Below are 24919 nucleotides of genomic sequence, written 5' to 3' on the forward strand. Positions count from 1 at the left end.
ACTCCATGTTTAATAGATCACTCACGTAGTCTGTAGATACGATACCGTGGAAGAGACCTTCAAAGACGATCGAAAATTTGGGACTACAAGCCCAATTACGTGTTACACATACGAAGCCATACGACTAAACATGGTTCCTGCACCGTAGACGCCGCGCCCAAGCAAAATGGTATTTTGGTTCTCACCGTCCGTTCCAAGCATTATTTGCATACCCGATTACACCTATCAAGGCCACCAACAAACAGAAGCTTTGTGATACAAGCTGTCCCAGCTGTCTGTCTCGGAAATGACACACTCAAAAGTAACCATGCTTTGGGATGGCGACGAAGATGGCGGTGAAGACACCGCCAACGAGTACGGCACAGAGCATTGCCTGAAGGAAGATGGTATCCTGGATGGTGCGCAGAGCAGGCTCCTCAATCCAAACCTCGCGGTCAAAGATCTTGCGGACAATGTTGCGCTTCTCATACTTGATGACCCAAGGCTCCGACTCGTAGCTATTGTTAGATCCAAACGTGTCGAAGGAAGTCTTGCGGTCGTCATTCTCCTCGTCCACGAAGAGCTCCCAGGGACGAACGTGACGATGGTGCATACCGTGGAGGACAACACACATGCCCTTGTAGGCTGCGACCAAGGTGGAAATGCCCAAAACCCATCCAATGGCAGCCAGTGCTCGCCATCCGCGGCCCGCACGGCTGAGAGTAATCAAGATGGCGACGACAAAGGCGATAGCAATGAGACCAACACCGAGAGCCCGGGCGAAGAAGACGCGAGCGGGGTTACCGTTGCAGATGGACCAACGAATGAAGTTGGGGTGAGCCTGCTGGCGGAGAGAGTTCTCAATTACTTTAATGGCCAAGCGGCAGGCCGTAGGGTGGGTAGTGTACGCGAGGGCGTGAAGAGTGGCGTCACGTTCCTTGGCCGAGAGGTTGAGCTGTCGCGGTGCACCCTCCATAATGTACGTGGCGATAACACGGTCAATCTCTTCACGGAATGGCTGGATGGTGACTAGAATCTGTCAACAAATGACTTTGAGCCCTCGAGTCTGACAACTTACAGGGCTGCTTGGCACCCACGGCCGCGAACGCATCACTGGCCTGAGAGCGGTACGAATCGGCATTCGACACGCCTTGAGACCCCGTGTAGACTGAGCCTTCGTAGTCGTTTGGGGTGCGTGGAGGGGTGTGGAAAGGGTTGCTGGAGTCTTGCACGATGCCGCTCGTGGCACCCTTCTTCTCGAAATCGGTCCCCTTGAATATCTCTTGGCCGGGCTTCTTGCGCATCCTCTGTGACTTTTCCTTGTTCATGCGTTGAAGCAGATCAGTCTCCATGGCTTCGGTCCACTCGGGGGCGAGAGACATGTCAGACGTCTTTGCTTCCCCAAAACGCTTCTGGAAGTCCCGGTGCCAGAGGAAGAATTGAAGGTTTTCCGCCGCATGCTCAATGTAGATGAGGTAATTCATGAAGTCACGTACGGTACAAGGCTATCAGATCAGTACTTTGGACAGTATCAAAGTCGTGAGGCCAACCTACAGGACATGTGCCGCCGTTGATAATCTTGTCGAAAGTGAGCGACTCCGGGATGCCCTGCAATTTTCCAGAACTGCCGGAGCGTAACGATGAAGAGGTGTTGCTCTGCTTTTCATCGCCACTATCAGATACATCTGAAGTGCTCTCGCGGGCGGAGCTGGTCTTGCTGACGTATACCGGTCGGCGGTAGGTGAGAGGTAGAAGACCCATAGTTGGATGTTTGATAGAGGTGACACGAAATGTCACAGACTTGTTGATAGTAGGTGGAGAAGCGAATGAAGTAGGTGATCTTAGGTTCTAGGTTGTATGACGGTGAGGATGTGTGAATGCCCAGAAACCTTTGGTCGAAAAAGGCCGCCTCTCAGTTGTAGTATCCAGGTTCAGGAATGACGTTCCACGAGTAAGACCGGACAAAGTTGAGGGAAAGAGAGTGGTGTTGGGCTTAAGATAGGGTTGGAACGAACTACAAGCTACTGCACGGTGAAGAATAGTGCTCGCCTTGAGGGAGGGGTGGAAGGGCTGGGAGTAGCGAAGAACACAACTAAGCTTGGAGATGAAGGAACGAGTGAACCGGTCGAGGGCACGGGGAGACTGATATAGCAGCGAGAGGAGAAACGCAGGCGTAGGCGTGCCCTTCAACCCGTGCCCAGATATCTCGAGAGTCGAGGCCTGATGGGCAGGGCCAGGTCGATGGCCAGACCCCACACACATTTCGACGGAAAGACGACTTTGTTTGGCCATGACTGGCTTCCGTTGACGGAGAGGGCTGAAGCTGGGCCAATCCAGAAAGCGCGAAATCGACCTGTGGCCGGGGTTCCTGTGGGACACTGGGACTTGGGATGGGTGAGGCGTCCAGACGTTTGTTGTTTCCTGGTGGAATGCGGACGGGTGGGAACGACATGGTGGGTAGGGATGGTGCTTTCTTCTCGGACTTGCTTGGTGATGCTGATATTGAGGCACGCTTGGCAGGCATGGAGGACGACGCAGAAGGAATAGCGCACCCGCGTGAGGGTGGAGGCGATGTACGAATACCGTGTAGTATGTATCTGTGTTTCTGAATTCTGTACGCAGCATAGGGTAGTAGGACATTGAGAGACATAGCCTTGGCCGTGGATGCATGTGGGTATGAAGGAGAAGAAGCAAGAATGGTGCTAGCATCCGTATCGTTGGTTTCCATAGTTTACGCAGCGAGCCTTGCTTACCTACCACGCCTTGCGTTGTTGTGACCATTGTTTTGGACAATACGAAAGATCACAGCGCTTTGCGTTTGCAAGGTGAAGGCCCAAACTGCTGTACTATGGCGACAAGACAAATGAGGACTGAGTGAGCCAAAAGCATTGCGACGACATGACCAAGTGACTGGACGCCTCAGGAGCGCCCTATTCTCCCATTGCAGACCTGCTCCCAAGACATAGGTGACGAGCCTCCCGAAACAGCGAAATCACTGTCGATCTCTTGCAACATCGTGGCGATTGGTGGAGTGGCCCGGCACTAGCATCGAGGCTTTCCTGAACGAGTAAGGAGCGTGTGTTCGGCTGAGACAGTTCACAGCTGGGCTTGTCTTCCCTGCTTGGGGAAAATCGACTCTGCAGAGTGCAGAATTGGCTGATAGTAGGTACGGATACCTGTCGCATGGGAGATTGCAGGAGATCGGCAAGAGGAGAGCGGGGAGAAGAGACCCAAAGGCTTGGAATTTTTTTCGACCGGCGTGAGAGTTATGAGTGATGTCTTTGGAAGTTGGGTGAAATCCGTCAAATGTTCATCGGGTGCTGCTTTCGCCTCAAGTTGTTGCAGCAACAAGCGACACGACAGCAGCCAGCATCAGAAGTTGGGTCCGGAGTCGAGTGAGGCACGGGCGAATCCCTTAGGACTCGTTTCTCTCTTTTCTCCAGGGGACCGGGCCCGGGGCACGGAGGCGTAGGAGGCGGCCGTAAGGAGGTGGACCATGACGAGAGCAGGCGGCGCCTCCCACATCAAGCCTCCAAGATACAGACTTCCTGTCGTCGTCTGGCTGTGGACGGAGAAGAGGCCCGGGTCCGAGAGGCCAACGCAGGACTCCCTTTGTTCGCCATGGCGCTGAGTTCATCAACGGATCAGGCGAATGCTTCCGCGCTGGGGAAGCTCAGGTCCGTTAGCCCCCATACCCAAAGCCCGTCAAGTCGGATCACGAAGGGTACTAGGTACTAGGTAACGTAACGTGGTCCAAGTCAAGTTTGACTTTGAGCCTAGGTGTGCCACTCGCCTAACGGCGCTCAGGAGAACTTGATCCGGCGTAGGGCAGGCTGTGAACAGACGCTGGGGCTAACGACACAAGCGCGGGATTGCTGAGAGGCGTGCCTGGAGTGGGCTTTGCTTGATGAGAAGTATCCGTATGTAGGTATACCCATCTGACCAGGGGAAGAGAGAGGAACAAGATGAGAAGAAGAAAGATTAAAATGCTGCCCAGGTGGAGGTGGAGGAGAAAAAAGAGGCAAGGGGTTAGGTAGTTGGTGGTGGTGGTGGTGGTGAAGGTACCTATTACGAAGTACCTTACGGATATTCTGTGCGGATACTGAGGTAGGAACTGTAAGGTAAGGTAGGCCGGAAGGTACCTTCCTTACTGGCAGGGTCCCCTGCATCGATGGTCTGTGCGCGTTCCTTCCCCGAGATCGATTGACGATGTTTCCTTCCTTCCCTCTCTGCATCTGTGCCTTGTTCGTACCTGTCATATGACTTTCAAGAAGCGACTTCCATTTGTAAAGAACCTTGCCCGATTCACTGAGGTTGAGCATTCGACTTATGTAATATGTCCGTCTGAATTCCTTTTCTTCGCAAACTTCATCAGACGAATTCAACGACAGACATCCCATAGATCAGACGAGATTACTTACACGAATGCTCCCCACCAGGATCGACCACCTTTGGCAAGTTTCAAACAGCAATTGCTTTTTGCCATATTATCACCTCATGCTGATACTCCCCTGCCTGGTTACCATGCTAGCCAAGGTCCTCATCAGCGAACCAGATCGGTAAGGCGAGATGTAAGATCGGGACGACTAGCCTCTTCAACCCATCCCTGCGAAGAATGTGAAGAGCTTGAAGGGGCGCCTCAATCACGTCTAGGTTTTCGCCAATCGATACATTTATCCCTGCTTACATCAACGGCCAATCAAACCCTCGCTCAATCACCACCTTATCCTAGCTCCTGACCTTCACCCACCGTCACCCACCCGCCAGACAAGTCCAGCCAGCCTGAGTAAATTTCATATCCAGCCTGTCACATCAAATCACTACCTACCAAAAGCCTTGGTGGACTACCTCGGCTTATTCGGGCTCGCTACCTAGCGTCGCCGACCATGGTCGCCGTAGCTGTCGCCCCGAGGTCAGTCTTCGTGCGTCCATCCCCCCTCCAAGATGTGTGCCAACCGTCTTCCGAGCAGCGCCTTTTCTGTGTAGCGTCGATGAGCCAGCTATCCGATCGAGCCAGCTCTCAGTAGCTCTACTTTGCGAATCGGCCGCCTGTAACATTGGCAAAGACCACATCTTACTCCAACCTCACTTTCGCACCATCGCACCGCAGCAGCTGTCGATACAAAGGACAAGATAGCATTCAATTCAGGTCACAAAGCTGAGGACATCCCTGGTGCAAATCATTGCAGTCATCTCGAAGCGACCCCCCTCCAGCGGGACGGACGGCCCAACGAATGGCCAGAACCCCTGTGCCGAGCCAAACGTCACACGTTACCCGATTGCGACGCTGCTTCCGGCCCGAGAGGAACAGATCGCCAGGCATGTTTCCAGCTGCGTCCGGTACAAAGTATTGGCTCGCCTATCGTGCCGTACAATGGCCATGGTGTGTAGGTATCTGTGCTGCTCTGAACGCGGCGTGATCATATGCAAGCTGATGGTTTTCGTCACAGCCCGTCTCTGCTCTTTCTGTCGGGGCTTCTGGTAAACCTACCCACACTTCTTGATATCCTCAAAGGTCTCGATTGAAACGACGACAGGCTCGGACGACCTCATTTATCAACACGAACCGTCAGCCAGGGTCGATGGTTTGCTGATTGCCATCATCTCGTCCTCGCGCAGGGGCCGCTCTCTTCCCCTAGCTCTCACACCGTCTCTCCAGTCTCCATAACCGCCTCTTTGGATCGTGGCGTCAAGCTCCTGTCATTCGCTTGGCGACCTGCACCACACGACGCTAGCTCTCCCCTACGTCTTTTTACTCAAAACCAAGAAAATTCTCTAGCGTGAACCATGGCTTCAGTCACTTTGCTATCTTCGATGGCAAGATGCGTTCCATTAACGTCGGGAGCGTGCCGCCCATGCCATGCGCTGGCCCAAGGATCTCGACCTGGGTGTTTGGGTGCTTGGCTCCCAAAATTAGAGGGGACAGTCACTCGTACTTCCCGCCTCGTGGAGAACTCGCGAGTTCCTCGCTGTCGGCTTGCTGGTCATGTTTACTCCTGTCTTTGATATCTCGAACATGGGCCTCCTATGGGATGTCTTGACAAGAAATGTGGCTGTCTCGCTCCTCATCTGGTTGATAACATTTCCACAAACCTCAAGACACCATGGCGCAATTTCTACAGTGGCTTCACGCTGGATGAATTTATCCAACAGACGCACAGGTGTCAGCCTGCAAACTTCTGGACTTATTACTTCGAGACAAAAGCCCTGCCGCCAGAAACATTAATCATAGTACGAGCCATTGGAAGTTATGCCCTATTAGTCTCCGGGAAGGATTCAGATCTTCCCAGTTCAAACAATGTCTTGGCCCAGGGTATACAATCTACCAGTGCCTCTCAGAGATATCAACGGTATTGGCATCAACGCCATCCCGGAACCACCTCTCTGTGTCTTCAATTTTGACATCGTTCCCGCTCATCTGTCTCTTGCGCATAAGCCCGTTCTCAGCAAACGTCCAATCCTCGAGACCATACGTCCGCCACCACTGTCCCGACTCATCATGCCACTCGTACCAGAATTGAACGGCAATCTTATTCCAAAGGTCAGTCAGTGCACTCTCAAAAGCGCAGCCACAGCTCCAGGGTCAATGATGACTCTGGGGAGCCTACCTTGTTATCGGTGAAGGCGAACAACTCCTTGCGCAGCCGGTAGCCATTCTCTTTCTCCCACTTCTTGGTGAGCCATTGCTCAATCTCATCTCGACCTTGGAGAAAAGTGTCTCTGTTGCGCCAGATGGAGTCGGGCGTGTAAGCCATCTTCACTTTTGCGGGGTTTCTGTGACGATGTCAGTGGGCGTCTGCTTCGGCCGCTGATGGGCACGGACTTGGAGTTCCATCCATCCTGGGCCGCCTTCACCTTGATCCTCGCGGTTTCTTCGGTGAAGGGCGGGAACGGCGGTCTGGCTTCGTCCTGGCTAGCCATGATTCAAACAATCGGTCTTTCCAAGTGATGATGTCTAGAGTAATGGAGTTAATAACATGGCAATGGACAGCAGTTTTGAACTTGTCAGTCATGCTGGAAGAGGACACAGGCACCGGACGATGCAACCAATCACAGGCACAGGCTGCCGGAAGTTCGGCCTTTGTCAGCTGTCATCAGCGCGCCCTTGGCAAACACCGCGGGTTCTGCTCTTACGGAACGACGTCAGATGAGGCGTAAAAGTTTTTGAATTTCAACTTCTCAGCTCTGACTGAGAAATTCCAATCTGGTTTGAGCATGATGAGTCTTTCACACTCCGGATGGCTTTCGGAGAGAACACTGCAGTCACAAGCAAAGGCCGACGCCGGCGCAGCTTCTGCCTCAGCACACAGAGCCGCGCTGACATGCAGTGCGGTCTGTCGTGGTGAACCAGGTACCGGACGATTGACTTTCCTAGGTCCCGGCGGCCGGTTCTTCGGACGATAAAGTCAGGCAAATCCAGACAAGCACATGCTCGCCGACTTTGTACCAACTGCACGCCAACGACCACAACATCAGGAATGCCACGCCGCCGGGTCTTGAGCACCCGGACCTCGCCATGATGACAAAAGCTCCTAGAGGTCAACCTCTTGGCGCAGTAACTCCGAAGGACGTTGGTAGAGGGCCGACAGGCTGGATGCTCGGACGGCCGAGAGGGGCCCTTGTTCGCCTCCCCCCACCGGGGGAGAGAGGCCGGGGATCGGAGCCCAAACGGACGCGGCATAAATTCCCGGTCTTGCGTCATGTCACTCTGTGGGCCGAAAAGGTGCGCATTTGCTGCTGTTGTTATCAGAGTTCAAGGTACATGCCATCTATTCGTACCCTCCCCATACGGATATTCTGTCTGTTGTCACTTTGAATGCTGCTGGTGTCTACTTACTTAGTACCTTGAGCAGGGGGGAAAAAATACTTTGCATCATTGCGTGACTTTTCAAAGGGAAGGCGGGCAAAAAAAAACTCCAGAGTTCAAACCGTTGAGTCCTTCTTCTTAGTGCGACGGTAGGTCCCCGTGGTCCGCACTTTTTTGCCCACTTGTATTTCGTCACAAAGACACTTTGCCTGTTGTACCTGTGCCTGAGATGGTCGGCGGTGGTCCCAGGAAGGAGTGGCCGCCCCGCGCCTAAGGAGCGTAGTATCCGTATCTCAAATACAAATCATCACGAGCTCCACTTCCCTGGAAGCTCGCAGAATTGCGCCTGGGACCCTGACTCGGCGATCCCTCGATATCCCGCCCACTACTAATTCGCCCTACCTTCCTTTCCTTTATCTGATCTTCTTTTCCCTTTTTCCCATTCTTCAACAATCACTCTACCAATCCACTCTCAAATCTCCAACGTACCTCTCTTCCTTTACCAATCTTCAACCAACCCAAACCAAATCATCAAAATGTCTGGTCTCAAGGTCGGCGAGCAGTTCCCCGAGGGCGTTGCCTTCCAGTACATCCCCCACCAGGAGGAGACTGCCGACTTCAAGGTCTGCGGTATCCCCATTAAGTACGACACCGCCAAGGGTAAGTCTCTCTCTGCCTCTCTCTCTCTCTCTCAAGTGAAGCATCACGAGAAAAAAAAAAAGACATTCGTGGCTAACTTCTCCCGTCCACACAGAGTTCAAGGACAAGAAGGTTGTTATCGTCTCCATCCCCGGTGCCTTCACTCCCACTTGCTCCGCCTCCCACCTGCCCGGCTACATTGAGCACAAGGACGAGCTCAAGGCCAAGGGTGTCGACCAGGTCATCTTCCTCGCCTACAACGACCCCTTTGTCATGTCCGGCTGGGGCAAGGCCAACAACATCAAGGACGACTTCATTGTGAGTTTTGCCCGTCTCTGTCTTCGCTGCTGTGTCTTTTTTCCCCCTTTTTTTCTCGACATGTTTTGTTCAGCTGGCAGCTCTAGCTGTGCTGTGCTGTTGTGTTGTTTTACCCTCCCCCCTCTTTCCGTGGAGCTCACCCCTTCACCGACTCCGATAAACGCCGCCCGCCCCCCACCCCCACTCTGCCCCTCCTCAAGGGGGTGGGAAAAAGAGTCTCAACATGATACCACGATACGCTCAAGTCGCCTCACCTGCGACCCTGCATTCGTGTCCCTCTCCTTACCATCTTTTCGTCGCGCAATCTCACAATCACCGTCACAAGCAATGATGAACTAACCCTGGCTTTCCCAGGTCTTCGCCTCCGATGCCAACGCCGCCTTCTCCACCTCCATCGGCTGGAACCACGGCGAGCGCACTGCCCGCTACGCCATCGTCATCGACCACGGCAAGGTCGTCTACGCCGAGAAGGAGACTGAGCTCCAGGGTCTCGAGGTCTCTGGCGCCGAGCCCGTTCTCAAGGCTCTGTAAAGAGTTGGTACCTTGTGCCACTTGAAGATTTAATGAATTTTGCGTTGGGCGGGTTACTTCTTTTTTTTTTATTACAAATGATGAGAAATGCCTTTTTTTGAGAAAACCAAGACATTGGTCTCTTTTTATAGACGAAAGAGGGGAAAGAATGGAAAACTTTTCCGACGACGCGTTTAGAACAAAAGATCATATAGAATTTTGAACTTTCGTTAGACGAAGGGTGCGGGGGTTTTCGAATCACGAGATACTTCTTCCGCTTATAGAAATAGAGACAATCTGAATGGTTCATGAGACTTGGTCACATTTCTGCCTGGCTTGATAACCCAGTCTCTTGGGGACATGATGGGTGTAATTAATCTGACAGCTGCAATTTGAGTGAGCTGCGCGGTATGAACTATGAACTACGTGTCACTGTTAGATGCCTTGGGAGAGCGCAGTAGAGCAGACGGACTTCGTCTCGGTAGCGGAGCTCGGAGATGCGATATTGCCGCGAAGAGGGACAGACGGACGGGGGGTAAAGGAACCGAAGGAGAGGAATAGGTTGCGTTTTTTCCCAACGCTGATCATGGCGTTGTTGAATGCTTTCACTTGGGTTGATCTCCTACGCAGATGTATGATATACGTGCGTCTTGTTCTCATATTAGGGATGATACGGGTAATCTTGGGATATCGTGACACGAAAAGACGATGAATGTCAGTCATGGAGGTGTGCGTTTGATATGTTCTTATAATATGTTCTTATAAGGCTAGTGATGATGTTAACTTGGAACCTACCTAGGTAGCTGGCTTGATGTACTTGAGTGAAGACGATGTCATGGATGTTTATCAATGATCGTCTTTGTAGTGAATGGATGTAGAGGATTGACTTGGATTGTTGCGTAGTCATGTTGCGCATGAAGCCGTGGAATCGAAGGAGTATTATTGTCTCTCCACTGCCAAGGAGGGGATTATATGATATGACAGCCACTTGGGGGTGCAATTTGCTTGGTAACTTTTCTTTCCCCCGTCATGTAGCCTCGCCCTGTGAGCGACGAAGGAAAGGGGTGGGAAAGGTCGGCTTCGGAATGACACTCAGGTCCATGATATACTTCCCCCTTTGGGATAATTGAGAGACAGTCCCTCAATTTTATGTCAAGCTCCTGGAACTACATCGTCAACCACAAGGCACTGAGCACAACAAGCTCACAAAGTCATCGAATACCCGAAGAAGAATGAAGTCATATCACTGGCAACAATAACAAAGTCTTGAAAACGTTGGTAAGAATCCCCCGTTGGGACAATTCCATGCAAATTCCGTGCTACCCGTGAGATTGTGTAGTTATAGAACCCCAAAGTCCCGTTTCAAAGCACAATGAACCCTCGACTCCAATCAAGTTTTTTTGAACCTGGTCGTATTGTGCCTTTCACCAATCGTTTGTTGTCAGAAGCGTTCGTTCCTTCTCTAAAAAGCGGTCCCCCTCACCAGCCAGAGGGGAAAGAAACCTAACCCTCGGCCGGGATTGGTTCGGCCGTTTTTGTTCTTGCTTCCCGCATGTCACACCAGCCTCACGCCGTCTCGACAGAGAAATGTTTTTACTCTTTTTTTATTTCATCATGTCAAGAGAAGAAAAAACCCATCACGAAAACCCAATTCTTTTTTTCCCCATCCTCGAAAAGAGACTAGAAGAAAAAAAAGCTGTTTAACGGGTACGGGCCTGGACCTTGGGAGCGGCGCCCTTGGAGCCCTGCTTGGAGGCGATGGGGCCCTTCTTGCCACCGGCGGCAGCGGACTTGGCCTTCTCGGCCTTCTTGGCGGCGGCGTCGGCGTTCTTCTTGTCCTTGGACTCCTTGATGGCGGCGGCGCGGGCGGCGGAGCGGGCCTCGGGGCGCATGGAGCGCTTCTCCTTGATCACATCGAGGGAGGCACCGACGATGGCACGCTGGGCCTTGACGGTGCGGCGGGTGCGCTTCTTGGCGACCTCCTGTTGTGGGGGTCAGTCATCTGCTCTCTTGAGGATCAAAGTTCGCGACGCGTGAATGGGTTCGAGATATTGTTATCTCGAATGGGGAACCCTTGTGGCAGCGTCGCGAAGGTTGGCACTCACCTCAGAGATACCCTTGCGGTGCTGGCGACGGTACAGAACAGTCCAGGCAATGCGGCGGGGGTTCTTGCGCTGGAGGAAGAGGGACTCGGACTTTCCGTTCTGGAAACGGAAGATCTTGGAGTCACCGCGGACGTAGAGCTTACCCTGTATCATCAGAGTCTCGTCAGCGTCTTGTTCTCATGTGTGGTTTATGTCTTTTGCCTCCTCCGTGTAGTCGTCTCCTTGCAATCATCCTTCCCCTGTCGATCGATCGTCGGCCCCTGGCCTGCTCATTCATCCAAGTCGTTGCCCCTCATGTCCCAACTCTTCCATCTGGGTTGGAGCTCCCAAACGACCCGGCCATGCTTCAAACAGGTTCCCTCGATCGACGGGAGAAAAGATGATATCGGAGACGTAGGGAGGGGTGGGTGGCGTTGTCATCATCGTACCTTTCCAGGGTAGATTCTCTGTCCGGAGAACGTGTCGTCGTACGTGCGCATCTTTATAAATCAGTCAGAAAACAATCCCTCTTAATATTCGGAGTATCCTCCTATAATCGACCCTCAATTCGTTCTTTTCGTCTGGCCCAGCAAAGTTTGTCGTGGAAAGCGGCTGTCTTTCGGGGATGGTGACGTTGCGTTGTGTTGGGTAATCGCTAGGCCAGCAGTCGGAAAGAAAAAATCGAGGATCGACCGGACGAGGGGGTAATCTATTGAACGTACATTGGCGGTATTGAATGCGAACGTTGGCTGACTTGTCGATGAGGTCAAAGGGTTCGGGAAGGGGAGGGTAAGACCAGGCTGGCACTCTTCGCGAGATTCAACAATTTTCGACTCTGGTTCGGAAATTCGTCGTGGGAGGGTAGAATAGCCTAGTGGGCGTCAACCCTACGCGGACGGGACGAAAGAGTGGGCCCGTTCGCGGGTGCGTATGTCACGTGAAGATAGCCATCACCGATACTGACAGACTTGTGCTGCGCCACATTTCAAAGTGCTGTGGGTGTGTGGCTTGCGTGCCCCAGAAGCTCCACTCTCAACTTCAACTCGGGTTGTGTGGTCTACGACACAGGTTCATGCTTGAGAGAAGACGTCGAGAAGACAGTGGTGATGAAAATTTGGCTGAGGGCGACGAGACCGCTCATGAGCAAATCACGGTCGCCAAAAATGCCAGTCGACCCCGATGAGATTGCAGATGTTGTCCTAGAGCATTTCAAGAAACTGCCCGCAAAACGTAGGCCCCAGGTTAGAGACAATGGCCTACATGAATGGGTTCCCCTGAGCGGCATTGTTGCTGAAAAAGATGGCGTCTTGACGTGCCTATCGCTTGCGTAAGTGCCATGGCCACATCGATGATATAGTACAGCGGAATACGGATCATATACCTGGTCACTGGTTCATGATGGTACACTCTCAAGACGGTCTGATCTTGCTCATTTCTAGATGTTACACATGGACTGTAGTAGCTCCCATGATCCGTAGCAATATCAAACTTCATTCCACTTCATTACCATCACCCATGACCACCTGGCTAACACCCACCGCAGAACGGGCATGAAGTGTCTCCCAGCCAGCAAACTCCCCCTAGCAAAAGGAAATGCCCTCCACGACTGGCATGCCGAAGTCCTCGCCATCCGCGCCTTCAACCGTTACCTCTTGGACGAATGCGACACCCACTCGCAGGGCAGCTCACCCACCTCCGACATCATCACAGGACGCCCCCCCTCCTCCATCTCTCCCTCCTCACCCCAACCCTTTGCAATCAGAGACGACGTCACGCTACACATGTACTGCTCCGAAGCCCCCTGCGGCGACGCAAGCATGGAACTCACAATGGCCGCCCAAGAAGACGCTTCACCCTGGGAAGTGCCCCGATCCTCATCCTCTCCATCTGGCGTAGCTACTACCACTACTCCACCCGCTCCCGCTTCCAGGACAACAACAGACACAACCCCCCTCCCAGGAAGAGCCTACTTCTCCCACCTAGGCATCGTCCGCCGCAAACCAGCCCGCGGCGACGCGCCCCCAACAGCCTCCAAATCCTGCTCCGACAAGCTCGCGCTCAAACAGTGCACCTCTCTCCTCGCCTCGCTGACCTCCCTGCTCGTTCACCCAGGCAACGCCTACATCTCGTCCGTCATCCTCCCGGAATCGGAGTTCTCCGCCACAGGCTGCGAGCGCGCCTTCTCAGAGAGGGGACGGATGAAGGCCGTAGCGGCGGGTGAAGCGGCGCGTTGGAAGGGCGGGTACCGGTTCTCGCCGTTCGAGGTGTGCACTACGTCTAGAGACTTTGAGTTCTCGAAAAGGCGTGTTAGGGGACGGCTTGGTGTTGGAGCGGAGAAGATTGCGGCGAGTAACCTCGCTGCTGTCTGGACGCGGGGTGGTGGCGTGGACGAGGGCACGATGGGCGGCGTGCTGCAGGGGCGGAAAGCGTTTGACGTCCGGGGCGCGAGTTTGGTTTCTAGGCGGAGGATGTGGGAGCTCGCGGCGGCGGTGGCGGAGCGGGTGGCTAGGCAAGGTAACGATGATGACGAGGGTGAGGTAGGGGGTTTGTTGCGGCGGGCGTTGGATGTTGATGCGTATGGCGAGATCAAGGGCGGGGAGATGCTTGCTTGTCGGAGGGAGGTCAAGGAAGCTGCGAGGAGGGTTGCGTTGGCGGGGTGGGTTGTTAATGTTGGGGATGAGGAGTTTGCGAGGTTGTAGAATGGAATTCGCCACGGTGATATGGATGCTGAGAGGCATGAGTGCGGCGCAATTGGGCGAGCATTCTGATTCACTCTTCACATCCTATCAACTCACAATCTCATCACGCTGAGTTTAAATGGTTGACTTTGTCGAGACCTCAATACTGCGCAGTTTGGGCATGAACGGTGAGCCTTACGTGTCTCCTCAGAGCTTGTCATCTCCCCTCGCCGTCTCGAGACACCACGTCCATGCACACACATAATTTCAACCGCCGGGAAACACATTGGGGCGTCTTCGTATCGATCGATCTTTGCGTTGGAAGTCAAGTTTGTATCTCGTTAATTTTTCCCATTCCTTAAAACCCACGCGCTCGTTCATAGATGATAGGCAATCCGCGGAACCCCAGGACGGTTTCGATCTTAAAAAAACTCTCTCTTCTCTCTTTCTCTCTCGAACTCCCATGACAAAAATATAAAGGTAGTCGCAGAGAGAGGGGGGGCACCGTTTGGTTTGGGAGCTTTTTTTCATTTATTGATCTTTTTTCGGCAAATCTTTCATCCTCTGTTGTGAAGTATTTTTTTGCCGCTTACTCGACCTTGCTCTCAAAGTTCTCACCCTCGACCAGGTCGGGGATGTCGTCCTCCTCACCATCCTTGCCCTCCTTCTGCATGTTCTGGTAGCTCTCGGCGAGCTTGCGGAGCGAGGCGAGGGAGTCGGGGCCAAGCTGGTTGAGGATGCCGGGGACGAGCTCGGTGAGCTCCTTGTCCTCACCGTTGCCGTAGATGGCGAAGGTGTTGGCAGGGACGGCAGCGTGAACTAGAAGAGTTTCATCTTTAGCATAGGTCCGAGTACTTCGTGCGATGAGAGAGGTATGGGAGGGTAGAAGAGCTATCCTCTGGTGAAAGAACAGAGGTATATCGGGGAAGGGTATGACGGTGATTGTGGCTGCTTGGTGGTCATTTACCCTTGGGAGCAGCAAAGTGGATGACGTTGCCGTCAGACTTGAACATGTTGACCTCCTCAATGGCCTGGATGGGCTGGACGTTGAGCTTCTTCAGGGCAGCCTGGAGCTTCTTGTCGTCGGCGGCGGAGCGCGCGGGCGCACGCTTCATCTTGCGGCGGGGAGTGCCCTTGCCGCTATCGTCGGGCGAAACATCGACACGTTAGTCATCATTTCCTTCTTTGTAAACACTTCGCGAATGGGCGGGTTCGGGAGTTGCGTTTGTATGCAATTTTGTCTTTTTTCTGGATATTCCGCGGTGTTCTCGGTGAAGGGAAGGGTGTAGGAAAAAATGAGGGGTCAATTTTCGGAGGTTCACACATACCCTGCGCATCGCGTATATTAGCTACCAATTTCAAAACCGACAGCATCACGACAGCATAGAGACAAAAGACATTGATATAAACATACCGATACGCGCGGAGGCGCCGAGCTTCTTGAGGCGTTCCTGAACGTCCGACATGGTGGGCAGATTGGCTCGAAAATTGACGAGTTTGGGGAGGGAGAGGGACGATTTGGCGTGGTGGTTTTGCGGGTGGGGGAAAGGGAAGCAAGCTGATGCTGTGCGGTCGGCCTCAGGGCAATTAGCAAAAATGTGTGGTATGGAGGTGGGAAAAACCCGGGCGGGCAGCCACCGGCCGACCCCCCTCAGGCGAGGACGGGAGCTACGACCACACGCATATTCCCACCCGCCCTCTTTCCTTTCCCCTCCCGTCCCGTGTGTGCAGCGCCCGAGGGAAGTAAAATTCACTTGAGGTGGGCAAACTACTCACCGCGATTCGTCTTGCGTTTGTCACACGTTTAATTATCTACCACAAGGCTGAAGCTGCCTCTGTCAGCTTTGCGTGACGAGGGGGATGCGATGATGGAGGTTTTGTGCGTGCCAAGAATTCCCTTCGCTTGCGGAAATAGTATGTGCCGAGGTACGTTCCTTTTTTCCAACCTCACCGGGAGCACACCGAATGAGGTGGGGCCAACTGGGTGATGAGCTTTTCGGCTTGCCCTCTTGGGTGGTGTTGGATGAGGTTGATTCTCTTTGTCAATGACAATCACTGTCTCCTGACACGATGCATGCTTTTATGTCTCCATCGATAGGCCGATATTGATACGCCCATACCAACAACGCAACACTGCTGCCGCGAAGTTTGTCAATTTCATTCAAATGTCTTTGAGCCCTCGAACGCCAGAAAGCAACCCTCAGAGGTCGGCATGGTATCTTTCGTTGTTATACAGCCAAACATGGCAGAATCCCAGACCCTCCGAGTCCACATTGATATAGTACAATCCGTCGCAGAGTGACAGGGCATCAATCCAAGTCATCCGACATTCCCGACTCCTTGCGCATCGCCGCTTGCTGTGCCTTGAGATCTGCCTCTCTTCTCCTCTGCTCGTTCACGCGTGCTTGCTTTTGTCTCTCGATATCTTCGTCTCGCACCGTCCAGACTGTCGGCTGTGTTAGCTTCATGCTGAGCAATGATTCCAAGGTGTGATTGGCGTACTCGGCTTGTTCGACTTGGAGTATTCCTTCAGCTTCGTGACAAATTGGTCAAACTCCTCCTGCGTCTTTTCGCGGTTCGCAAGACTCCTCGCCTGCAGCTCGGGGTTGTATCTCTTGAAAAGCTCCTCCTCCGTCGGTGACACCCACATGGTGAAGGCCGGACCGCCCACGCAAAAGATTCCACCACTATGCCCATCTGTCAGTTTGCCATTCGCTGAAGTCCTCGGACAGTCTCAACGTACCCAAGCAGCATCTTTCCCCACAACTTCCAGTTCGTAGCCTTCTTTGTCGCCATGGTGATTGAATTTGTGCGATGCAGCGGAATAGCAGTTAGGCTGTGACGATTTGGCGAAGCTCCGGCAATGGAGGCTTGAGTTCGGGGCTTTGCGACACAGAGGCAACCCTCTCACAATCGATGACGAACCTGACGCGCTTGATTGGAGATCTACCAGTAGGCACCCACTTTGGAAGGCGGTGGGAAGCTGCCATGTCGGGCCTCCTTAGGTAAGCTTGGACTCATTGACTTACGGTGGTCCATGCGCTCTCTCGAGATGGCGTGGCTAGTGCTTCCTGCGAGACAACACCTTTCATCCGCACTTTCTTTGACTGGAGGTTCAATCACCAACGTGAACAAGACATGGGCTCGAATCCGTTCGAAAGTGTGGCACACTAATACACCATCAACTTTCCATGATCGTCAAAACCCACAGACCAGTTCTCATCTACCCAGCGCATCTCCGCAACCTCGTGGCGCAGGCGGAAGACCACATGTCCGAGTGGGCTGTGCTCACTGTCACCAACATCGAACAAAACGTTTGTGGTTGGACGATGCCACAGCCCTTTTTGGAGACAGGCAACGCTCCAGATCGACATGCAGGAACGCAAGAAAACGTTTCCCGTGCTCCCCTCCCCCCAATGACAGGACGAAATTGAGCACCGACCGTCGTGAGTTGCGGCGGGATATCCCCAGAAAGGGAGGCCACTTACGGTCCATCAGAAACCCATGTGCTGGCCAAGTCATCAGTAGTTCAGTTACAATTGTTCACTTTCTGTCGTTGTGGCAAAAAAATTCAAAAGGCCTCCGTCTTCAGGGGCGTAGTGTCTTCCGCGCGTCTGAGGTCTTCCTATGCATCGTGATTTGACCGTTGAGGATTAAAGCCATAAACCCCACCTCACGTGGAAACGCTGGTCTTGGCCGCTCAGCCCTTCCTTCGAGGCGGGAAAGAAACCGCTCTACTCCGAACGGGACGGAAGCTGACGAAATGTCTAACCCTCCTCACCGCATGCTTGGCTGCTTGGCCGTACGTTGACCGGGCCGAACGGCCTTGCTATTCGACCTTGGTTGTTTCCACACTAATTACATTGTAGAGGTGGTCGAGAAGTGGAGGCGACGAAGGCGACCGTCGTAAAGCAATACGATAGGGTAGAGGCCTCCTGAGCGTGACCAGAGAGGCTGATATACCTTCGACGAATAGCAGGACGGCAGAGACTCCGTCACAAGGACATCTAGTAGTTGCTCTCGAGTTCCTGCCGAGTGACTTTCCCGCTGAATGATGCATTTCCATGTAAGAAGGAATGCCACAACGAAAAGCAGAGACTAGCGGCGCTGCCTCGGGGTGGTTGCATAAACAGGCATTGCTGTTACTGAATCCCGCAACCGTCCACCAGCATCAGTTCAGTATGGTGTACCAGCACCCGCGCTCCGGGCAACAGGACGGGAGTTGACGGGAAGCGAGAGAGATGAGACGAAATGTCGCGGACAGGCTCAGCGCACAGAGACTCTGCGAACCTAATTCCCCCTCGTCTCGCCGAGGGTCCTGTCGGTACACCAGAACACCAGACATACCCGAAAACGGGGTTTAACAGGAGCCTGGACTGTTTCTGCACCCTTGCTTTTTCGGTTCTCGATACTTGGGAATAGGGTCATCCTCATACTCTCCTGATAGATTGCTTCATGTTTTGGGAAGAGGTGAGCAGGAGCCGAGTAACAGCCGGGCCCCTGATGCTCACGGCTGACGGCTGATGGGTGATAATACTGGATCCCTATAAGGCAGAGGCCCTGGGAACAGCAGACTCAAAAGGGGCGTCAGGCCAATGAGATTCGCCACTGGGGAGTTTCTGATACAGCGCTCTTGTTGTGTGCACCTCGAGAGAGAGACGCGGAGCCGGAACGCATTGCAGCAATGCTCGTTCAACGGGTCCTAGGGGGTTTGTGATTGATCCCTGCTTCTTAATAAGGCACATTGTGCAACCCGGGTCAGGCAGTCAGGTGAGAGCAGGCGACATGCCTGATCAGCGTCGTTTTTCTTAGGGCACAAGATTGCATCGTTTGTGGTGGCTGATGAAATAGGTATCCGTACTGGAAAGAGCAAAAAGGAGGAGGTTGTCAAATGAAGCTTTTTGGGGGTGTTGCCATAGAGGCACCTAATTGAGGTTAGAATGTCTCTGGTCCTATATGCCTCGTGACGACGAAGACGGAAACAGAGTGGTCGTTGCAAATCATTTGTTAAAGACAACTGTGACATTCCATTGATGGTTTGCTGGACTGACATCTTTTTTTCTTTTCTGTTCGCAAAATGGATGAATGAGTGTGGAGGGGAAGTGGGTTGTGGAATGTAAAGGCTGGGAAGCATGGAGTCAATAGACCCATCCACTTGGAGTAAGGTACAGTAGGTACCTATGGATGGACCCAGTCATACCAGTAAGGTGCGGTACCTTGCCGTGGCCATGACCTCAGTTCCATGCCGCGACACCGGGAAGACCCTCGTTGCAGCGCTCGGATGAACCTTTCCTGTGAGGGCTTCGTGCTGCGGCTGTCCAGGCGCATGGTGTACCTCGCTGAGGGCAGGAGGGTAGAAAAGCGGGAGTTGAAAATTGTCGTGGGGCCGGCGGCGTTTTAGGCATGATTGCCCAACTGATCCGGGATATCCTCCCTCTAGCTGCGGTACTCATGGAAGGCTGTTGGTTTTTCGACCATAGGTACTCTGTAGTGTGTAATCTATCCAGTCTGGAAGCTGAGGGGCGGATCGCGGGTGGCCCCAGAGAATTAAGAGTACAGGATCCAGAGAAAAAAGATTAATGTTGTTGTAAATGCAACGAACAGGCTGGCGCAAATTGAGGGCGGTGCTTCTGTTGGATCCCGCTTCTTTCAATGCGCCTGAAGTTCTGAAGTACAGTACTGGTTTGCTGTAGCCCCTTCCCCCTCTGCAAATGCAAAGTCAGGCAGAGTTCTCCGTAAGAGGAACCTTGAGCTAGCGGCGGCAGTGCGAACGCTGCTTCCGTACCTTGCCTTAGTGAGGTACTTTATTACTTGCCTTAGTAGCGCAAGTACCGAAGTAGCGTCGTATCGAGTGGATGAGCTTCGTCTCTGGTGTTGAAACCATCTTGACAGGCCGAAAGGTACGGATCCTTGTGATCGCGAAGACGGTGATGGTGAAAGAGTACAATCATCAACGCTGTTCGATAGGTGTCACTTTTACCATCTACAGACTCTGGCCATGGTGTTGACACCAGAGATGTCAATTATAGAGCACCTCCTTCCGGGTGGCATATCATCACTTGGTAGGTAAGGTAAGGTGCCTCAAATGTAAGATCGGGTACCTTAAGGGATGGTGGGGAAGCAGGAGCGACATGGACAGAAGATGGAAGGACACGGCCCCGACAAGCGCCTTCTCAAACACGCTGTCGTCATTTTGTCGCTGTTGCTCAGGGACCTTGATTTGTTCTCTTTTTCTGCAACAAACAAGACGCAGACATCAGTCCTATACTGAATTGCCGTATCCGAATGTGTATCTTGCTAACGCTGCTAGAACAATCCAACTCATTTCACGAGTCCAAGTACCTTAATGTATCCGTTAGTAAGCACTGCACAGTTGTATTCCAACGATATGATTCTTCTCAAATCTGCGACGTGGTGCAAAAGAGAGGGAGTGTAGAAGAAAGGTACAAAAGGTACATGGCCATGGGAGCACTTGCCTTGACAACCGCCGCAGGAACGCCTCGTAACCGGGGACCCTGGGAAAGCGAGACACCACCTCCCCGATGCTCCAATGCTTCCCCCTCCGTAATTCATCTCTCTGCAAAGAGGAAAGGTACCTTTTCGCCCCGTGCCTTACATGCGCGAATCGAGGCACCCGTCCCCCCGGGCGACCGTCCAACAACCCAATCCCGTCCACGCATCCCGCCCAGTCCAGTCAAAATCCTTCTTCCCCCAGTCTTCCGTCTTGTCTTAATTCATCTGCGCGTTGCACCGCATCCGACAGCGCCTCCTGAGGTGCTGTGCTCTTCTTCTTTTCTTCCAGTAATTCCCTCCCAAGTCCCAGTCCCAATCCACACACCCGTACGAATAGAGCACCTACCGCACCGCACCGCACCGCACCGCACACACGTCGTTCCTTTGGTGTGTGGACTGTGGACGCGTGCATGAGCCAGACCTCCTCCTCGCTCTCTATCTCTTACCGATACCCTTTACGAATATCCGTACACTTCTCCCACTCCAACTCACTCTCCTTAAGCAACTCGAGTTGCTCAACCTTGAACGGCACGGCCATAATACACACACTGCCCACACAAAAGAGAGCTCGGCCCAACCTCCTCCACCCCTCCAGCATCAACTTCCATTTGCATCCCCACTGCCACACTCCTTCAACTGCCACCAATAGACGCCGTGTTCTGGAAACAACTGCGATCTCCCCTTAACGGCGGCTCTATTGAACCTACCACCCGGCATTGCCCAACGCGCGGCTCTACTTCATTTCTTATTCTCTCCTATTCCCTCCGTCCCTCTCTCTATCGGTTACTATTCCCCTTGAAATTCGGCTCACTCCGTCCTGCGCGCATCGTTTTCCTCGAAATTGCAGTGGACTGTTCTCTCGTCCCGGACACCAACTTGAATCGTCCGCTCTTGCGCATAGCCTGGCCCGCCGAAACTGTCGATCAACATTGAGCCGAAACGTGCGGGAATCCCAGCCTACAAGACCACAACAACAAGCCGCCAACCCTTGGCCTTCTCGACAACGTCAGCTATGCGCCTGTTGTAGTCTGTCCAATTCCCAAAGCTGTGGAGCTACACCTAATTTTCTCCTTTACGGTAACCTTATGCGATCCCGGGCCGCCTAGGAGCTGTTACCGAAGCCAACACTTTTTCGACCTCGAACTACCCATCTTTTACCCCAACACACACCCCAAAAACACTCTCGACCGAAAACACGCACATTGCGCCACTGAAATCGAAAAGTTGACGACGCGATTCCGACACGAGAAGTGGTGGTATAGCAGACGATGGCAGGATATCCGGGTCAGCGTCCTTACGGCGGTGGCCCTCCCGCGCCTCGTCCTGGCCCCGGACCCGGCCCATCGCCCGCGCAGCGGGGTCCTCCTCAGCAGTATGATAACTACCAGCAGGACGGATATGGCTACGACTACTATGATGACGGCGGCTACGACCAAAACTATGGCGGACAGTACCAGGACCCCAACTACGGTAGAGGTCCGCCGCCGAACCAAGGCTACCCGCCACAGGATTACTATGGTGGCGGCCCAGGGCCCAATGGCCCGCCGAGAGGAGGACGACCGCCTCAAATGGGAAGAGGTGGTCCCATTGCACGTCCTCCGACCGCAGATGGTAATCGCGGCGGATACCCGCCGCGTGGCGGTGGCGGTCCTCCAGGTCGAGGAGGTTTCCCCATGGGCCGGGGCGGTCGTCCCGCTCCGTATGAGCGATCGGCCAATTCAGATCCAGCTGGTGAGTTGCGCGCGTGCCAGAAGTGCCCTTGTATGCTAATCATTTCCTAGCAAACCGTCCTCGACCACAGGAACACGCACCGATCAGTCCTCCTGGCGCCCAGGGCTTCAGTGGTGGCGCTTTCCCGTCATTTCCAGGACAAGGCCGTAAGACGGACCTCGATGCTGAAAATGCGATTCTGAACAAGATGGCCGGAATCGACATCTCGTCCCAACCTGTCCAGCAACGGCCTCCTGGTGGACCTCCAAATGGCAGAGCGCCGCCACCTCGTGGTTACTCTGACCCGCGACGTGGTCCTGAGCCGGGTTACGGACAAGACTTTCGAGGAGATGGCTACGGCCAGCAAGGCCCTCCGAGGGACGAGTTTGGCCCACCTTCTAGAAGCATGACCATGCCGGTCAACGATCAAGCACAAAGGCGTGGGGCCCCGCCACGCCAGGACACATATGGTGGTCCAGGGGGACCGCCACGTGGTGGTGTTCCTCCTCGACCTTCAACAGCACAAGGAAATCGGCCGCCACCGCAGCGCATGTATCCCTCAAACCCGATGCCTCCGCCGCCGCAACAGCAGCAGCAGCAGCAACTGCCTCCGCCTCAGAATGCAGGTTATGGAGGCCCTGGAGAGTTCGGAGGCGATCAAGACGGATACCGAGATACTAGGGCATCATTCGGCGATGTCTACGACGCCTATTACCAACCTTCTCGCATGAGTAACCAAAGCGCCCACAGTTACGGTCACCATGATGCTCCAGAGTACAATGGGGCACCCTCGCATGCTCCTCGCGGTTCTTTCGAACAGCACATGCGCCCAGGCATTGCCGAACACACGCAGCCAGGCGCTAAGCGCGTTCCGGAAATGAGTCGGACCAAATCGCAGCCAGATCTTCGACAGTCGCAGCAGGCTGTCTTTGAGATGGCCGGCGACGCTCCTCCGATGCCGCCAATGGGTAACGGCTACCAGGACGCATACAACCAGCCCAACGGCTGGGATCAACCACCGAACCCGCAGATGGGGCGCCCTGGCCTGCCCCAAGGCCCTTCCCCTAATCGAGGCCCCGATTCTTTGCCATCTCACCCGGCCCCCGTGCGACCTGGCCACATGCCTAATTCCATGGTCAATATGAATGATAAGCCCGCGCCTGTTCGCAACTACGCCGGCGCTCCTGGCGTTCACGTACCGACACCTCCCGCTGGGCCTGGCGGCGCACCTCCGCCTCAGCAGCAAATGCTCCCTCAGCAACCGAGCAAGGCCTCGCTTCAAGAAACGACACCCGTCACACAGGAAGAGCTGGAGCGTCTACGCCAGGTTGTCAAGTCAACACCGAATGATCAAGAGACTGCCATGAGACTGGCGAAGCGACTGGTGGAGGCGGCCGATGTTCTGGCCCCAAACCTTGCCGATCCGAAGATGAAGACCCGTGCCCGGGAGAGGTATCTTGCTGACGCAAACAAGATTCTCAAGAAGCTGTCAAGCGCCCAAAACTCCGAAGCAATGTTCTTCTATGCTGACTGCCTAGGCCGTGGCTTGTTTGGACTGGAGCCTGATAACAAGGAGGCCTTCACATTGTACCAGTCGGCTGCTAAGCTCGGACATGCGGCTGCGGCGTACAGAACGGCAGTCTGCTGTGAGATTGGCCACGAAGAAGGTGGCGGCACAAGAAAGGATCCCCTCAAGGCGATCCAATGGTACAAGAGAGCTGCCACGCTTGGCGATACGCCAGCCATGTACAAGGTCGGCATGATCTTACTCAAGGGGCTTCTTGGCCAGCCAAAGAATCCTCGCGAGGCTGTTGGGTGGCTTAAGAGGGCTGCTGAAAGAGCTGATGCGGAGAACCCCCACGCATTGCATGAATTGGGTCTGCTCTACGAATCTGCAGCACCCAATGATGCCATTATCAAGGACGAGGCTTATGCCTTCCAGCTGTTCCGAGAGGCGGCCGACCTCGGCTATAAATTTTCACAATATCGTCTCGGCTGCGCCTTCGAGTACGGTCTGATGGGCTGCCCTGTTGACCCCCGCCAGTCTATTATGTGGTACTCCCGCGCAGCTCAGCAAGGCGAGCACCAGTCTGAGCTGTCACTCAGTGGATGGTATCTTACAGGCACCGATAACGTCTTGCAGCAAAGCGACACGGAGGCTTACCTGTGGGCGCGCAAGGCTGCCACAGCCGGTCTGGCCAAGGCCGAGTACGCGATGGGTTACTTTACCGAGGTGGGCATTGGTGTGCCGGCCAACATGGAGGACGCAAAGCGATGGTACTGGAGAGCAGCTGGTAAGTTGTAATTGCTTCCATGTGGCGATGTATGCTAACCCGTTTCGACAGCCCAAGATTTCCCCAAGGCACGCGAACGACTGGAAGACCTCAAGCGCGCCGGCAAGAACGGACCCCGACAGCGCGAGCGTATTTCTCGCAGTAAGATCGGCAAGCAACAAGAGGGCGAGTGTTCCGTCATGTAGGCGGCAAGTCATTACCCAACGCAACAACTTGATGTATTAGGAGCGGTCCGGGCTGGGTTCCTGTGTCGACCGCAACGACGACCATGAACAGAGGATGAAGAGACGACGACGAGGTACAACTCTGTGTACTTGTACGGCATCAACCGACAACAGGATGTTTGATCTAAACGGAACAGGAAAGAAACGGCTCACGAAAGAAGGA

General features: G+C 53.9%; 8 protein-coding genes across 8 annotated transcripts; 3 read left to right on the forward strand and 5 right to left on the reverse strand.

Annotated features, from left to right (window-relative positions):
* Nucleotides 1-295: 295 nt before the first annotated feature.
* N0V96_005570 (uncharacterized protein) lies at nucleotides 296-1740 on the reverse strand (the record flags this gene model as incomplete). The annotated part of the gene is made up of 3 exons (XM_053195617.1): nucleotides 296-1008; nucleotides 1058-1484; nucleotides 1534-1740. 3 exons carry the CDS (start codon nucleotides 1738-1740, stop codon nucleotides 296-298), a joined length of 1347 nt encoding a protein of 448 aa, XP_053046956.1.
* Nucleotides 1741-6301: 4561 nt separating this feature from the next.
* On the reverse strand, nucleotides 6302-6900 carry N0V96_005571 (uncharacterized protein; the record flags this gene model as incomplete). Its single annotated transcript, XM_053195616.1, has 3 exons — nucleotides 6302-6508; nucleotides 6588-6753; nucleotides 6803-6900. 3 exons carry the CDS (start codon nucleotides 6898-6900, stop codon nucleotides 6302-6304), a joined length of 471 nt encoding a protein of 156 aa, XP_053046955.1.
* A 1422-nt stretch (nucleotides 6901-8322) lies between these two features.
* AHP1 (peroxiredoxin type-2) lies at nucleotides 8323-9274 on the forward strand (the record flags this gene model as incomplete). Its single annotated transcript, XM_053195615.1, has 3 exons — nucleotides 8323-8446; nucleotides 8541-8743; nucleotides 9098-9274. The coding sequence occupies 3 exons, from the start codon at nucleotides 8323-8325 to the stop codon at nucleotides 9272-9274; spliced, it is 504 nt and encodes a 167-aa protein (XP_053046954.1).
* Nucleotides 9275-10953: 1679 nt separating this feature from the next.
* On the reverse strand, nucleotides 10954-11837 carry RPL24 (60S ribosomal protein eL24; the record flags this gene model as incomplete). The annotated part of the gene is made up of 3 exons (XM_053195614.1): nucleotides 10954-11235; nucleotides 11359-11502; nucleotides 11787-11837. The coding sequence occupies 3 exons, from the start codon at nucleotides 11835-11837 to the stop codon at nucleotides 10954-10956; spliced, it is 477 nt and encodes a 158-aa protein (XP_053046953.1).
* A 663-nt stretch (nucleotides 11838-12500) lies between these two features.
* Nucleotides 12501-14036, forward strand: N0V96_005574 (uncharacterized protein; the record flags this gene model as incomplete). The annotated part of the gene is made up of 2 exons (XM_053195613.2): nucleotides 12501-12664; nucleotides 12881-14036. 2 exons carry the CDS (start codon nucleotides 12501-12503, stop codon nucleotides 14034-14036), a joined length of 1320 nt encoding a protein of 439 aa, XP_053046952.1.
* A 568-nt stretch (nucleotides 14037-14604) lies between these two features.
* EGD1 (Nascent polypeptide-associated complex subunit beta) lies at nucleotides 14605-15481 on the reverse strand (the record flags this gene model as incomplete). Its single annotated transcript, XM_065757440.1, has 4 exons — nucleotides 14605-14834; nucleotides 14983-15155; nucleotides 15340-15364; nucleotides 15430-15481. The coding sequence occupies 4 exons, from the start codon at nucleotides 15479-15481 to the stop codon at nucleotides 14605-14607; spliced, it is 480 nt and encodes a 159-aa protein (XP_065613783.1).
* Nucleotides 15482-16324: 843 nt separating this feature from the next.
* Nucleotides 16325-16811, reverse strand: cbp4 (Assembly factor cbp4; the record flags this gene model as incomplete). Its single annotated transcript, XM_053195611.1, has 3 exons — nucleotides 16325-16461; nucleotides 16518-16702; nucleotides 16759-16811. The coding sequence occupies 3 exons, from the start codon at nucleotides 16809-16811 to the stop codon at nucleotides 16325-16327; spliced, it is 375 nt and encodes a 124-aa protein (XP_053046950.1).
* Nucleotides 16812-21796: 4985 nt separating this feature from the next.
* N0V96_005577 (uncharacterized protein) lies at nucleotides 21797-24717 on the forward strand (the record flags this gene model as incomplete). Its single annotated transcript, XM_053195610.2, has 3 exons — nucleotides 21797-22259; nucleotides 22310-24532; nucleotides 24584-24717. The coding sequence occupies 3 exons, from the start codon at nucleotides 21797-21799 to the stop codon at nucleotides 24715-24717; spliced, it is 2820 nt and encodes a 939-aa protein (XP_053046949.2).
* Between the last annotated feature and the right edge of the window lie 202 nt (nucleotides 24718-24919).

Source organism: Colletotrichum fioriniae, assembly GCF_027942845.1.
Source record: "Colletotrichum fioriniae strain IMI 355084 chromosome Unknown scaffold_6, whole genome shotgun sequence".
Classification (NCBI taxonomy): domain Eukaryota; kingdom Fungi; phylum Ascomycota; class Sordariomycetes; order Glomerellales; family Glomerellaceae; genus Colletotrichum; species Colletotrichum fioriniae.